The sequence below is a fragment of the Pseudophryne corroboree genome, chromosome 10, assembly GCF_028390025.1.
Source record: "Pseudophryne corroboree isolate aPseCor3 chromosome 10, aPseCor3.hap2, whole genome shotgun sequence".
Lineage (NCBI taxonomy): Eukaryota > Metazoa > Chordata > Amphibia > Anura > Myobatrachidae > Pseudophryne > Pseudophryne corroboree.
The window spans coordinates 89,566,310-89,582,657 of record NC_086453.1 but is presented as its reverse complement, the minus strand read 5'-3'; the positions used below and the strand labels follow the sequence as shown (position 1 = coordinate 89,582,657).

The 16,348-nt window shown below is 38.1% G+C and overlaps 1 protein-coding gene across 3 annotated transcripts in view; it reads right to left on the bottom strand.

Moving 5' to 3' along the window:
• Nucleotides 1–4,275: 4,275 nt before the first annotated feature.
• Nucleotides 4,276–16,348, bottom strand: part of SHANK1 (SH3 and multiple ankyrin repeat domains 1) — a 994,257-nt gene continuing 982,184 nt past the window's right edge. For 2 of the 3 annotated variants that reach the window (XM_063942588.1, XM_063942586.1), the window contains one exon: nucleotides 4,276–15,268. In XM_063942588.1, the coding sequence (XP_063798658.1) occupies nucleotides 14,698–15,268 (571 nt within the window). In that variant the 3' untranslated portion in view covers nucleotides 4,276–14,697. The remainder of the gene's footprint in view (nucleotides 15,269–16,348) is intronic. The other variant, XM_063942587.1, reaches the window with a different exon arrangement.

Below are 16,348 nucleotides of genomic sequence, written 5' to 3'. Positions count from 1 at the left end.
GAGAACCATCATTACACTCAAGTAGATATGCAATGCTCTCATACACTGAGGTATTAGCTGGACACAAGGCAACAAGACTTGGCTCCTTTGTAGTTGTATAGGTTTTGAAAAGCCTTACAAAATCAAGGAAGAAATTCCACCATGGACCTAACTCTCTTTATGTACAGTCTTTAGAGTAAGACAAATGTGTGACACTCTGTGGATGTATCAAGCCATCCACTCTTGGTAGGGTCATGTCTGCTTGACCAACTGTCACAGCTGCAGTACATGGCAACTGATTTGAGAGGTTATATACTGCTATCCTGAAAGATTTTATTTTTGCCATCTTCATGTAAGGTCCAAACATACTACTTTTATGCTCTGGGCTTGCCTAGTAATGCATTTCACATCTACACAGTCACAAAGGAGTTTATAGGGATTCACTCCACAGCAGAGCCGTTGGGAGATGTATTGAGCCCTGGTACAAGGGGATGTGGTCAAGTGTGTGGGGATACTAATGCCCTTTTTACCTTTTTAAATGCTGTGCCGCCTTGACAGCCGGTGCCCACAGACAGCAGCCAGGGTTCCCACCCCCACCCCAGCCAGAGCACTTATCTCCCCCAAATCCCATTAGTGCCTCCGCTCCACGGATGGATACAATAAAACATTTGGGCAGGGTTCAAACTATAGTTACATGTGAGGTGCAATTATTACATTTGCCTAAAGAATCAGTGTAAACCTTAGATATTTTTGTCCACGTGTACTGCCCAAAAGCCTTAAAGATGTTCACTTGAAATGAAAACAAACTACACATGCAAGGGCATAGGTACAATTATTTCGGTTGTGCAGGCCCTTAAAACCAATAAATCCTTAAAAAGGGTTTTCACCCTTGGGAAGACCTTGATTTATTGTTTAATACATGCCCTTCTGCAATTTTTACTCTATACATTTCTTCATATTTTAAGCGTCTTTCTGTGCTTTTTAACCATGTAGGCAGAGTTGTTTGCATCTGTTGCCCTTGGGTTTAACACATAACTGCTCTGAGTATACAATAGTTATTGTATCCAAAGCACAGGACAGGGTATGAAAACCCCCCAGCTCTGCCTAAATCATATAAAGGCTTTGGTGACAATTTTGTAAGAGGCCCGGAATGCTAGTGCAATGTATTTAGTAAAAGTTGCATGGGACATGTACAAAGAATACATAAAATTTGCCTTGAGGTGGAGAACCCTTTAAGCCCAATTTGCCTCCGTACTGTCTTCGCATTAAGGTCAGTCCTCAGTACATGCTTTCAAGTGCAAAACGTATTGTGTATATATATCAAAAATAAAGTCACACGTAGCATGTGTGAATAAAATTTGCAGACCTACCCCACTCCAATGCCTTTAAAAAAGATATAAGAAGCAGTAAAAATGTACAAGCAACAATGGGATATCTCAATTATGAAGCTATAGCAATGCCCCCTTAGTAGGATACCGCTTGTAGATTGTCTAACCAAATGATGAAATTAGTCCTCATACATATCTCAGCAGGGCAAGCTGTATCGACACACTGACTGGAGCACAAAATGAGGAAAAAACTTGTCCAATCAACGATGAACACTTCTTGAGCTCTGATAAATATCAAATAGTCACAAATTAATTTTGCTGCAGATGCAATGTGGCTAAAATAACAAATGTCACTCTAATGTATAGCATTACACCTATAATATATATGTACTAATTTATAGTACATTATAAAAATAATATCTAAATGTAAATATTTAAAACTTTAGTGCCCATATTTTACCTGCCCTGAAGTGCGGAGGACATAGTCTACTCATCCATAGACATCTTTAACCACTACAGTATAAAAAAACAACTATACAGCATATTCAAATGTTCCAGATTATTGATGCATTCTCACAGTAAAAACAATAGGCCTCAAGGAATTTAAAGCAAAATGTTTGATTATTCACAGAGTAAAACCTAACCTCTTAACTGTACATCTTCAGTGTTTGCACCAAGTGTTCTATAACCTTTTAAATAGTCAGATTATTTCATCAGTACACAGTGTTAAAAGTAGAGGGTAGCATAGTCTCCAAAAAAATATTTTTAAACATGCAGTGGAAAATAAAACAGAGCAAAAATAAAGCCCATCCCCCATTCTACCCAAATAATGCCCATGCGTAAGCAAATCTCATACACAGGACCGGCCAAACTAAACTCGTGTTATCATGAGGCTACTGTATGCCTCATATGGGGTCATTGCACTAGGACAGTCCTGCAAATTAAGGAACTGTTGGGAGGTATAATTACATGTTTATATAAAACATATTGGCACAAATGTTTTAAATATTTGTTTTCTAACTGTATTTCTAAGAAGGTTGCAAGTTTATACCTTCTATTTGGCAAGCATTTAATAAAAGGATACATTTACTAAAGCAATGACATGGAGACTTATGTTTATGCCAACAATCCAGATTTCCACTGTGTGTGGTGTCATAAAGAGGTGCAAAGCAATACGTATAGTTTATTAGGATTAGACGGATGAGTGGGTGTGGTCTATAATGGCCCAATTATTAAATGAGAAATTTTGGCAGGTCTGAAACTAGGAGTGATTTAAAATCCTGGCACATAATTGGGGACTTCAGGAAATGTAGGAAATTTATGGGATTTTTTTGCAAAATTTCCTATAGAGTTACTGTTATTGACATATTTATCAACAACATCTGTGGTACCTGCAAATATTAAATATCCATGGATGTACGGTAAAGCCCTGGAGATATCTGCTGTCCCTCCCTGGCAATGACCACTGGCACATGCATGGTCACTCAGTAGACCATGCATGCACACTAGAAGACAAGTGATTGCATTATTGATTAGTTCACTTCTAACACATTAGATGCCCCTGTACATGCATGTCTCTTTTTTTTTAAACAAATGCGGGAAATCTTAAAAATGTTATTGCCGTGATAAGAAATTATAATTATTGGGTCTAAAATCTGATAATTTATAAATATGCCCCTGAGTTTCACTGCCTCCAAATTGTTTTTCATAGCAAATAACAACCAACTCTGAAATAACAATGTGCAATAAACTTTACTTTACATAATAATTGGTAGCTAATAAACTGTAAAAAGTAAAATAAGTTTAAACAACTCCCAATATAGTGCACCTATATTAGTGAAACAGGATTAAATGGACTTGTTTGGTGGCGTTGGGATTGGGATAGAGGGCTGCGGGGGATGGGGGGCAGGCTAGTGTGCCATTTAGTATCAATTTAAACTGTCACACAACATGCTGCCGCCACCTAGAACGATCTTTTCAGTGAAAGGGTTACACAGCATTTTAATGTAAAATGTAAATATCCAAATAATATTATGAAACTACTGCATTTAAGTTTTTGGAATATGCACACATACAGTATTTTTTAAATGGATAGAATAGCTGCTTTCATCACTTATCATAGTTACATTTACTAAAATAATATGAATGATTAGTGACTGCAGATTACAGTTATCATAAAACTCAGTTAAATGGAAACAAACTCCCCATTGCTTAAAAATGAAACAAGTAAAAAATAAATGTACAGTAAGTACTGTATTGGGAAAAAAAAGCACAATACAAAAAAGCTATTCAATTCTGAAATGTCACACCAGTCTCTAAACACAAATTTGTCTTTCAAGTTTAAATTTTTACGCTGTTTTAATTTTTCTGATTTTGATTTATTTCATACAAAATTAATAAATAATTATTAATTATTTGATATGCTTTAGGATTTGTTTATACTTATCTTAATAATGAACATTGTTGAAAAACTAACAATTATCCCGCACCAGACTACAATATTAGAGATTATTCAGAAAAAAACCAACTAGTACAAAATAGACCCCAATGGATAGCTATCCGTTATGTTGGAGGTGCTCCAGGAATAATGTAACAAGTACACAAATAACCGACGTGTGTGGTAGAGCCCACAACTCACCGATAAAAGAAAATTCCTTTGTTTGGAGCACTCTTTTTTAATTAATATATATGTATATATAGATATTATTTATGATTATCTATGATTTTGTTAAAAAAAAATAAAAATAATTTTTTGCCACAAGGACAAATTTTATGTCCAACACTATTTTTCTGGGGAATTGCTTATATATTATTTGAGTTGTACTACCCCCCATATATTTTAGTCTAAATTTGTTAAATAAAGGTTATGTTTTAATTTAGATTGAACATTTCATCATCAGATACATATATATTAATTAAAAAAGAGTGCTCCAAACAAAGGAATTTTCTTTTATCGGTGAGTTGTGGGCTCTACCACACACGTCGGTTATTAATTAACATTGTTTCAAGTATTAACTGTCATATAACATCTGACAGATATTAAAGTCGATAACTTGTATATTATGTTAGTTTAAAAGCATGCACTACATCGTTTTACAGATAGTATTTATACATTATTGCGGCATTTTAAAAAATAAGATATATCTTTTTTGCAATTTTGTTCAGATTTACAAAGCTAGATTTAGCTGATAATAAATGAATGCTATGATATTATTATATGACCTTGTTCCCTAAGTATTGTTTGTTGGCAACACCTACATTTGGCAAAAGGTGTCTTGTTTTCTGTCTGTGGATCTGCAGCAGATACCCACTTTTATGGTCAGGGGCTAAGACTGAGACAAGCAAGTGTATTCATCTTGAAAAAAAAATGTTTTCTAGATATAATTGACAGTTGAGTCACTGTTACATGATTAATTCTAAGAAATGTGGTTAAATATAAAGGAGTGTTTTAAAATTCCCATCAGCAACATTCTGTATTTTTCATAACAGCAAAACAAAAAAGTAATGAAAAACAGCACAGTCTTCAATCTTTCATTACAAAACCAATAAAATAAAGCCATTTAAAATTATCCATTGATTTAGGCTTAAATACTGTAGGTTATCTGCAATTTATTTTATAGCAAATTTATTATATTTAACTAAGGATACATTACTGGGTTTCATTCTTTTAAATTTACAATTCTAAAATAAATAAATGGCCCATGCACATAAGAGATATATATAATTTGTCATATACTTTAAGTGAACAAACTCAATTGTTTTAAACTACTATTTTAAAATGTTATTTCATAACTAATTTGAGAAAGACTTTTTAATTTTTTTTAAGTGACTTAGCAGGATATTCAATTGGCAATGATAACCTGTTGTCGCAAGAAAAACTGGCTTTTATTGCAATTTGCAAAAACGGACCTATTCAATTATTCACCAGCAATAATTCGTCATAGGTTTTATCGCAAATTTCTGTTCAGCACCTCTGAGCAGGTGAAAAGTTGGTGAAAATCTCTATTTTTAGGTAAAAATGTTGGGATTTGATTTAGAATCCCTGGACACCTCCTCAATGACTAATTAGGCACTTATAGGTATATTCAATTGAAGTCAGATCCATTCCGACATTCATTTGTTGGAATGGATCCGACTTGGGTTATTCAATGTCATCTCAATTCGACTTTTAAAAAAGTCGAATTGAGATGCAGGAGCTAGACGGGGGAGAGCCGCGGGCAGACTGGGGAGAGCAGCGCTAGAGCAGCGTCTCCCCCCCTGTCTCTCTGCCTCACACGTCCCTCCGCTCCCCGTCCCCGCATCACAGCCGCAGCTCACGGCAGTGTCCTCCCGGCTCCAGCAAGCGGGGTCTCACTTGCTAGAGCCGGGTGGACGCTGCTGTGAGCAGCAGCTGTGAAATCCTCCAGCACTGCTCTCCCCCCATCTGGCTGTCCGCAGCTCTCCCCGTCTGGCTGCCCGCGGCTTTCCCCCGTCTCCCCGCGACTCTCCCCCCTCTCCTCCACAGTTCCTCATCTCAGTCCAACATTTTTTTTATGTTGGACTGAGATGGTCGGAAACGGGGCCAAATCCTGTCAAATTTGGCCCGATTTCCCTCAAAAGTACGTGAATCAGCAGCTATACCGCCGATTCACGTACTATTCGTCAAGTCGAATTCCCAGACTTGTCGAATAAAAACAGCTGGGATTGAATAGGTCGAATCACGATTCGACCTGAAAAAGTCGAAAACTGCCGTCTTTTCGATAGACGGCAGTTTTCGACCCTAATTGAATATACCCCTTAGAAGTGTTTCATTATTTTTATTTGACCAATAAATACATCATTTTTGGGGTGAAGAGGGCCAAAATAATGGAAATTGGGGTACAAGGTATGGCATGGGTATATTGGAGTGCTTTATGAGTGAGACAAGTGTTTCTTGGCTTACAACCAAATATATACTTACTGTATACCCATTTTTATGTACCCCTAATTTAATATGTGCACTTATTTTGCTGAAAAACACATGCTTTCTAACATTTTTTCCCTTTTTTGAAAACTGCATATAACAGCCATTTGACCCAATTTAAATATCCCAAATACTTTTATTATGACTACTAATACACTTCTAGACTGTTATCCTATGTTTCCCCATTTTCACCTACATTTTTCTCTGGTTTTGCTGGCAAGAATTATTGCGCGAATCCTATTTTAACACACTTGCAATTGGATAGGTTGAAAAATGTCGAAAACTGTTGAAAAGCCATTTCTTTACGCAATAGGTGCAAAAAGTGTATTTGAGGTAAATTACCACATTTTCACAGCCAACTGAATAACCCATCTAATCCCTTGGAAAATGTTTTTTTTTTTGTTACAACAAAATTATGTACAGTACACTATTATAAACTACAAAGAATTTAGGTAAATAAATATTAATAATGATATATATGTGAGTAAACATCTAATTTACAGCAAAATTTAGTTATGTGCACTTTATTTACAGATTTAGGGATCCATTTATCAGTGTAGATGATATTATTGTTTTCCACATAAAATAACTGATTTAAGCAATTTTGTATTTTATCATGGAGTATTACTTTTCTATCTTTAGCTGGCATTCAAAATATTTCTGGACTTACAGTAAAGCCCAATTAAAATATTTCACCTATTTCTCAAAGAGCATATTCATTTTATTACATATATGTCCTCATGCTAAGCAGACGTAACAATCGCTCCTACCAACTGCATTTTCCGCACTGGTCCAGTATGAGAAACCGGACCAGCACTGTAAAAAAAAATAGGACATTTGACATCCATGGCAAATGATTAAACCAGCCACAGTACTAGACAGTAGGACTATCTGTTGCTGAAACCAGGGATGAACTGAGGCCATGGAGCAGCCCTGGCATGTCCCTGTAGGACAAGGGGGCATGGCCATGGCTGAGGAAGTGTCCCACGAGTCAGGGGGGCCTGGCCTGGCGGCACACCCCAACTATTTGAATACCGGCCACAGATAAATGGGCAGGAGGGTGGGCATTTTAACTAGCAAAGACGCAAGAGGTTTCACAGCTCAGCCACCCCACTCTCTGCGTTCCCGGACTGGCCCATCCAACCATCGCCCCTTCTGGCATTTGCTAGAAATGCCAGATGGCAAGTCCAGCCCTGGCTGTAACAGAGAAAGTGGCTTAATACAAGCTCCCAGGTTTGTCAACATAGAACTGATACCCCTACAAGGTGAGAAAACTCCAGAGTCAAAAGGAACAGCATACACTCCCTAAGTGTGCAACAATTTTTTCCCAAAGTATCCACTGAGCATAAAAGACACAGTAAGAGATGAGTAAAAATGTTTTGCTTCATGACTTAAAAAAATGAATACCAAAAGATGCGTGGATCTTTCTTCTAAGTTACCCTCCTTCCACCAAATTGTTGTCACATATTCTAGTCGCTGCTAAAAGTCTAATAGCTCGCAACTGGAAAAAAAAACCTTCCTCTGTCCCTCCCTGCCCCCCAAATCACAAATCTGGCATATAGCGGAGATGGAAATCTATTATTTTCTCCATGACAGTGACCACATGTTTACTCAGCTGTATCCATCTCTGCCTATTGCACCCACCGCCTCCGTCTGACCTATGCACGATGAGACAACATGCTTTACCTGCTTCTCCTCAGACGTTTCCTGATTGCTATTTGCTCTCACCTCTCGTCTTTCTCCCTCTTTCTTACGTGACATCTTTTTTTCCCTAATATTCACTCCACCACATCTAATGTTCAGTATGGTATTTATTCTCTTCCTGTAGTCCTGTTCCCCCTTGTATCCCTGTTATTACCCTTTTTCCCATATCCCTGTTATGTACTGTTTTTCGTTCTGCCTACACATTTTGTCTGCTGTTGTATTAATTTTCCTTGTAATACTGGCTTGCTTCTATAACTCATTGTGATTGTTTTTGTCTATACTGGTGATATAAAGAATAAAGAATTTAAAGAAATTAAGAAAACAGAAAGCCTCATTCAGAGTCTCACTCAAATCCAAGTTGTGGACGGGTGTCCTGATTCCTAGCAACTGTGCAAGCGTTGGAGCTTGCATACACAACTTTGAGCTACTATGGTAAACCAGAGTCATGTGTCTCTACTTGCGGCTGGGTGGGTGTCAGTTGATGGGTACTGGCCACTCTCATGTAGGGTAAGTGGTCGGTTGGCATGTAGATGGAATTCCGGGCTTCTCAGAGATGAGTGTAAACAAAGATCCATATGATGTCAGATGGATATTTTGCACTGAATATAGGGCTGGTGAAAATGCGCTCTGATATTGATGATGATGATGATGATGATGATAATAGCTATTTTTACAAGCAGATGTATACTGTACTGTCATTAAATATTTAGTGTGTTATTACTCTCTGATAACATCCATCCAGTCCATCAAATGACATCCTTGTAAACAACATGGTAATTAAGGTGCTCATACACAGAGTGACCTCTAGCATCCAGATTTCTATCCTAACTGATCGTACACTTATACATACATTTATGGCCAAATGTGTGGTCCAACCATTCTGGCCGGACAATGGAAGGCACGATTAGCAAAGACATTTATGGTCAGACTTAATTTACCAGTTGTCTTGGTTCACATCTGATACCCTATGCATGCTGCATTTTGTGGCCAATCAGGTCTAAACTTACCTAACTGCCCATTAAAATAGCAACATGTAATGGTACCTTTAAAGCCCCACCACACTTTCCCTTTAAGTATTTCATATAGCTCTGTCATGTATATAACAAAGTGAGGAATTCAAATAAAATTTAGAATCAAATGAAGGTATCAGTCCTGTTAGTAGTAAGAGGGCCCCACGGGATATGAAAATAAACCTCTACTCTATTGATCTAACAAGACTGTTTCAGCTTTAATGTATGTAGAGCTTAAAAAAAAATTAATTGATAAATTGTAGTAATAAACTAAGCATGTAAGGGTTCCAGGAGTTTGCCATACAGTAACTAATTAAGTAGGAGTTAATGGTTTAAATATCTATATAATATTTACTATAGTCGACCCCGTCTCCGACATGCACAGTGGGAGCCGAGGCACACATCCCTTCCCCAACAGCTCCTGCTGCGTGCAAAATAGAGCAGGAGCATAGAGACTGAATCTGGCATTGATATCAATTTCTATTCATTAAACAATGACTATGCATTCTTGACATGACTTACACTGTAGGATCAGTAACCCTTTGTAAATACTCTAATCGTTAATGAACTGACTCCTTTTGTGATAAGTAGTATAGCTGAGTTGTCTCATTTCACCAACTCATTCTTCTGTTGGGCCTCATTATAACCGCTTAGAGGGAGATTTATTAAAACTTCTAATATGGAAGAGTGAAGGTGTTGCCCATAGTGACCAATTAGAATGTAGCTATAATTTATCTAGTGCATTCTACAAAATGATAGCTAGAATATGATTGGTTGCTATGGACAATACCTCCAGTTTTCCTATTTATGTTTTAGTATTAGGACTCCATCGTTACCAACTACGATTCCGGTATCTGCTATAACATTTCCTCCAAGCAGAGAACACTCAAAGGGTGACTCCAGTTCTAGGTGCAAAACACTTTCACTATTAGTGTTGGACTAGCCCACATGGGTACAGGAGAAACCCCCGGTGGGCCCACCTCTTCCCCTAGGGATCAGGTTCCAGACTGTGTATTTATATACATATGTTACCTTATAGTGCACAGGACTATGGTCTATTTTCTACAGTACATTGCTGTTACTAATCTGGTACATTGTCATGTATGCACTAGCAGTATTAACTATATGTATTTATCAAGGGGACCAAACCATGCACTCTCTAATGGTTAGGAAAACCAATGTGGTGGTGGCAGGCCACACCCCTTCTGGATACTGGCCACATCCCTAAACATAGGCCCATACCACTACATTCTCCCGGTGGTCTCTTCATGCCCCAGTCCAACACTGTTCACTATACACAGAAGTTCATGTTTAACAAGAAAATAACTATCTGTGCATTTTGTTCCAGAAATACTTACTATGTGGCTCACAGGGGTAGTCCAGAGGAGGTTTCCTGCAATGTATAGTGCAAGAAATCCACTTGGCAAATAGTGAAGCCCAAAGGACAATGAACGTCTATGCCAAAATGTGTTTGAATACCACAAAGACCACGCTGATAAACATGGCACAGCCTTCTGCACTGTCCTTTTAGCAGAGATAACGTGAAACACAACTGTATTTAAAACGTGAATGTCTAGACAAATACTTATTTGATGTTTCAAAGAAACTAATGCAACTTTCTGTAGGAGGACACAACTTTTTCATATAAAAAATAACATGTATTTGGTAACATAATTCAAAAGAAAAAAAGAAAAGATCTAAATGTATATTGACGTAAACTACTGCATATACAAAACTGTATTTTTCTTTACTTGTAGAAGAACTATAACCTCAATTATATGCGCACAGAGCCACCTTATTTGCCAAAGAGACTTAAGTTTCTGCTAATTTAAGGGTGACCACACGAGTAGATAAGGTTGGTCAATCTAGTCACTGTTGACCAAATTGTTCAAACATCATGCCAGGTCAAAACTGAATCTAGCATACTGGTACATTAGATTTGAATTGGCAATGCGTACCAGCCAAATACACAATTTGATGTAGCTACTTTGTCTGGCAACTGAATACCTGGATCTGTACATTTTGGTAATCGCGTAAAGGGCAATATTGCTCACAGATCTGGCATTTCAGCAATTGGGCTAAGCAGACATATTTAAACATGTGTGTCCAGTCATTATTTGTGGCCAGCTCAAGCCCTCACATGACCAAGCTGTGTGTATCTCACAACTGCAACTGTTCTCCGTCTCATCAGCTGCACCGGGACAAAGCCAATGAAAATAACCTAACAAAGCGCAATGCATTTACTTGCTCAGTTTTATACAGTTTGTCAGTGATGATCATTACAAAAATAAATGCTAATCGCTAGCACATGGCTCCATTTCCTGACATGCTGCAGAGGGTGTGCAAAATGTTAAATAACTATTTTTATTAATTTTTTTTTAAAGAGGTTTCACATGTAGATTTTTTCCCCTCATTTTGAGAGATACTATAAGTGTACATTTTTGCCAAATACTATAGCCTATGTAAATGATTTCTTGTATTTTTATACAAATTAAAAAAAAAATTCTATAAAGAAACAAGAATGTGATGCCCTCAATCATCTGGAAGACAGTCTTAGAGAGTGTGTGTGTGTGTGTGTGTGTGTGTGTGTGTGTGTGTGTGTGTGTGTGTATATAAAGAATATATTTTTCGGTAACATCAATATGTTCTACCCTATTGGCAATGAGAAGAGAGATAAAAATAGAAAGTGTTAAAATTCTGAGCCCTTAAGAAAGGATAATGGGCTGTTGGTGAAAGAAGGAGCAGCGCAGTTTGATAGCTATAAAGTGCCAATATGAATCATATCCCTGACATCTTGAATGACCGAGGGAATCTGAAAAGTTAAACTTTCCTCCTTTTGTTTTCCACTACTAAGGAGGCAAACACTTTACACCATACAAATACCTGAACCTGTGAAATTAGAGAAGCTGGACTCATGTCTGCATCCTCTAGGCCTCTGGATGTACTGAGATGGATACTGTGGGGAGTTTTCACAAATGGTTTTTAGGAGATTGATCAGCTTTGGTGACTGATCAAAAGTTGGAAAGTCACTTATCTTATTATATATTTTTCATATAGAGCACTGGTTCCCAAACTGGGTGCAGTGGCACTCTGGGGTCCTGCAGATCACTTTCAGGGTGCCAAAGGCTGGTGGTCCATTACAAAGTAAAAATGAATTTTTGGTCAACGTGTAAGACAAAACCAGTGCTGGTGGCTGCCGCTCATAAACTATATGGATAAGAGAAGCGTAATAAGCATAATAACTGATCCTAGGGGGGGACTGGTAAGCACAATTTACTTAATGAAACATTTGGCCTGGGGGTGCCATGGAAAAATTGCTGATAATCTATGGTGCCGTGATTCAACAAAGTTTGGTAACCACTGATACAGAGTTTGCCATACAGTTTCATGGCTCTGCTTATTGTAAGATAGACATAAATGGATCAGAAAAACATTTTGATTCCAGTGCCAGACTCTGAAATCATTCCTCAGCTCCTGAAGATAATTATCAACATGCTTACACTGCGGTCCTTGCAGTTTCCGGCAGATGTTTTCTAGTGAGAACTTGTAATCATCGTACCTTAAAGATCCAACATTTTAGCAGATAATTGCTTTTGCCCACTAGATACATATGCTCTTGACTACTATCAGCATGTCTAAAAAAAAAAATACTATTAAAATGTCATGTTCTGGAGAAATCCAGCTCAGCTGTATTGTCTCCTGTGAGTCACACATGCATATATAAGTTATAAATAAAAATAAATATAAAATAAGGCTATAAATCTCAGATATCGACAGATTATCTCAAGTATCCTGTTTCTCACAGATAACATGAGGCTACTACCACTAGACATTAAGCTTGACCACAATGAGTCTGCCCACAGTCCTTAAAAAGAAAAAAATCTAATAATTATGAGACAAAATAAAAGTAAGTATTGTGTCTGAGACTAAAGTAATCAGGATCTCAGTCACAAAAGCACAGTGGTCTTTCGGCTTTGGCTAAAGAGCAGGAGAGAGTGGACTGCCTATTACAAGCATAGAAGTGACCATTGAAGGTTGTGATTGAAGCAGGAGCAAGGCTGACCATCCCCATCTATTACTTAATAAGCATAATGTTCATCACAGATTCCCCTCAACATGTCCTTCATGACAGTTACCAGAAATTCAGAGGCTTCTTAGTATTTAAAATCTACCCTTCATCTGCATGCAGTGAGGACAGCCATTTTGTATGCTGAACCAATATAAATGAAATGCAGGTACCAGGAGGAAACATAGATGGCAGACAAGAACCACTTGTCCCATCTAGTCTGCCCATAAACTTACTCACTAGGGTTACATTTTGTTGGGAGCCAATTAACCTACAAGAATATTTTGGGATTGTGGGGGGAAACCGGAGTACCCGGAGGAAACCCACGCAAGTATGTGGAGAATATACAAACTACACACTGTTAGGGCCGGTGAGAAAAAGTAAACTTCATAGTGTTGATATTTTGAGAAGCCAAATGCATTCTGTTATGCCTATGATTTCATAATACTTTCCATCATACATCAGTGATACCACTAGTTCCTAGTTCATCAATCTTGGTTTAGGTCATAAAATGGCTGCCATCACCATGTGGGTGATGGGTACAGTTTAATCCAACATGGCCAACAAGACCTTGACTCAAAAGGTCCAGTGTGATTTGGAAATCAACAGTTGCCTCTTTAACTCCTACCTCTTTATCATAAAGGTAAATATGTTCGTTGAACATACAGATCGAAAATGCCTCATAATCCATGTCAATATCAGAAAAGTTACACTTGCAATTTTAAATGACAGTGAAAATGCTGAATTTCATTAAATAAGTGGTTCAATTTTGGCGACACTTGTAAAAATGCTGCTAGAATGATAGTGCTTACAAAAATGGATGATAATTGCCTAAGTTAAGGGTTAACTAGTACTCTGTTTTTTAAACTGTAGTGCTATTACCCCTAAGCACTTTGACAAAATCTAAACACTGGTTGCCAATCTATATAACATTTTTAAAAGCAATGTTCCTTGTCCTCATACCAGCATACAGTGATTAGATGGCAATTATACTCAAAGAAAACAAAAGCTACTTTGGCAGCTTATCTCCTGATATACAGTTAGGCTAGAAATTTGTACACAACCATTTTTATGACAGACTATGGATGTTGCAACCACAATTTAAGGGAAGACTCTGCTTATGCCTCAATGTCTTGTTGTCCTATTCTCCCCTCAAACAAAAGTATGAGTATTCTTTTCAGCAGACGCGTTTCACTTTCTGCCTATGCAACTACATTCTAGATTGACAGCAAAGTAAGAAACAGAAAGTGTGGGGCACAGTGAAAATGGAACACTGCAGTGCTAGAGTGATTTCCTTATCCATCGGTGCCTTCAGCTACCGAGTGTACCTCATGGCTCAAGATAAAAGCCTTCATTGCCCCCAAATAGTAAAATAAGCAGCTGGTGAATCAATCATTTCATGAAAATTCTGTGCATTTTTTTTGTTACGTATATATATATATATATATATATATATATCTATCTGTGTATTTATAGATACATATATATATATATATATGTAAGTATATATTCAATAATAGTTTTTAAGATTTTTCTCGTTTTGCTTTTCATTTTTACTCAAAGTAAAGTACATTCAAACACTCCTCTCTTGGGACCTTGTACCAAACCTTTTTAGGTTTGCAGTGATGGATGCCGAGATGTAGAAACTATGACTCAAATGACTTGAAATCACCTCTCCAAGAAGAATTTCAGAGCTCGGTCAATGTTCATTCGATGGCCAACTCTGGTTACTCCCAGGTCAATGTAATCCTCCTTGGTTAGGGATGGTAAATGGCTGCCATCAATCTCATTGTCTAAGAAATGTTCTCGGTGCTCACCAAGGTTTAAATAGTCCAACCAATCAGCCACATCATATTTTGTCCAGAAGTGAATGGGCTTAGTGGCAAATGGTTTTTCTGTAGGGGGTAGAATGAAATGTGTTGGCGATAAGGACCGACTGCCCGTTTGAAAGCCAGGGAATGCATCTCCTCCAGCTGTGGGAGAGCCTCTTAGGTCATAGACCCCCGTGTAAACAGGGGCAGAAGGCAAGATGGGTAGAGAAGATGGACGTGGAGTTGGACTTATTTTGTGCTCCGTTGGCAAGGCTGAGGGGCTTGGTGCTCTTCTCAATGTGGGACGGATGTCAAAATCCACACTTTTAGGGTGTTTTGGAGTAGGCTGTGGGGACTTGGGCCAGTTGTGAAATAAACTACTCACAGGTTTAGAAGAAATTAAAGAAGCAGCAGAGTCATCAACTATCCTGTAAAACAAATAAAACAGATTACAAGATAGAACTCAGCAATCTAAACAAATATCACAGGACTTTTCTTGATATTTAGTGAATACTATGACAGTTATGTTTATGTAGGGATACAGTTAATTTGCTGGCTGGTGGGATCCTGGCGGAAAGGATACCAACACCAAAATCCCGACAGCTGGCAATGCTGACAGCCAGAATAACGGCGCTCAGGGTCTATTCCCACTCGTGGGTGTTTATGACACCCATAGAGTGGGAATAGAACCTGTGGTGAGCGCAACGAGCCACTGAGCCCACAGCGTGGCAAGCCAGCTAGGGGACACTTGGCGCTCGTCCCACTGCCGGCATACTGACGGCCGGGATGCCGTTGTCGGTATACTGACGGCTGGCATCCTGAGTGCCAGAAAATCATACAGATGGGTCCACAGTTATCTTTGCTAGTTTGCTGCGCCTAGGCACAACATGGTTTATTAACATAAACCCTTCATCTATGGTTCTCAGCTGCAATACAATACAGAGAACAATACAGCAGGGGATTAAGTCATTACAGCAGGGGATTAAGTCCGACTGCCCAGTCTCAGTTAATCCTATTAAAGGTCAAGACAAACATGGACCCATCTGTACTTAACCATTTATGTATATTACTTACTGCAAATTTATAGGGTAATAAAGTTATTGTGTAAATAACAAAGAACATACGTTAAAATACATTTCTACATTAAAAGTGGTTTTTACTAAATCTACTGTCCAAAATATACATATTTGCCAATACAATATGGTACCTGTGAGCTTTAGTTTGGAAGATACAGCAATACCTAGCATCTTGGGGACTAACAATGTTTAAGTTTATTTTTTAGGTAGCAGACTACTATGCAGCCCTTCGCCGGTCCGGACTGCCCCTTCCTACTTCAAACTCCAATTTGTGTTACCTTCTGATGAAATATTAGCTTGTTGGGGTCACCCAGTAGCTGCTCCAACCTTGCTGCAGGCCTGCTACGGATGTTACAGCGAATAGACAGATAAGATTTGTACATCTAATGAGTAGATGCATATCGTGATGGCAGTTGTAGTGCCACAGTTACT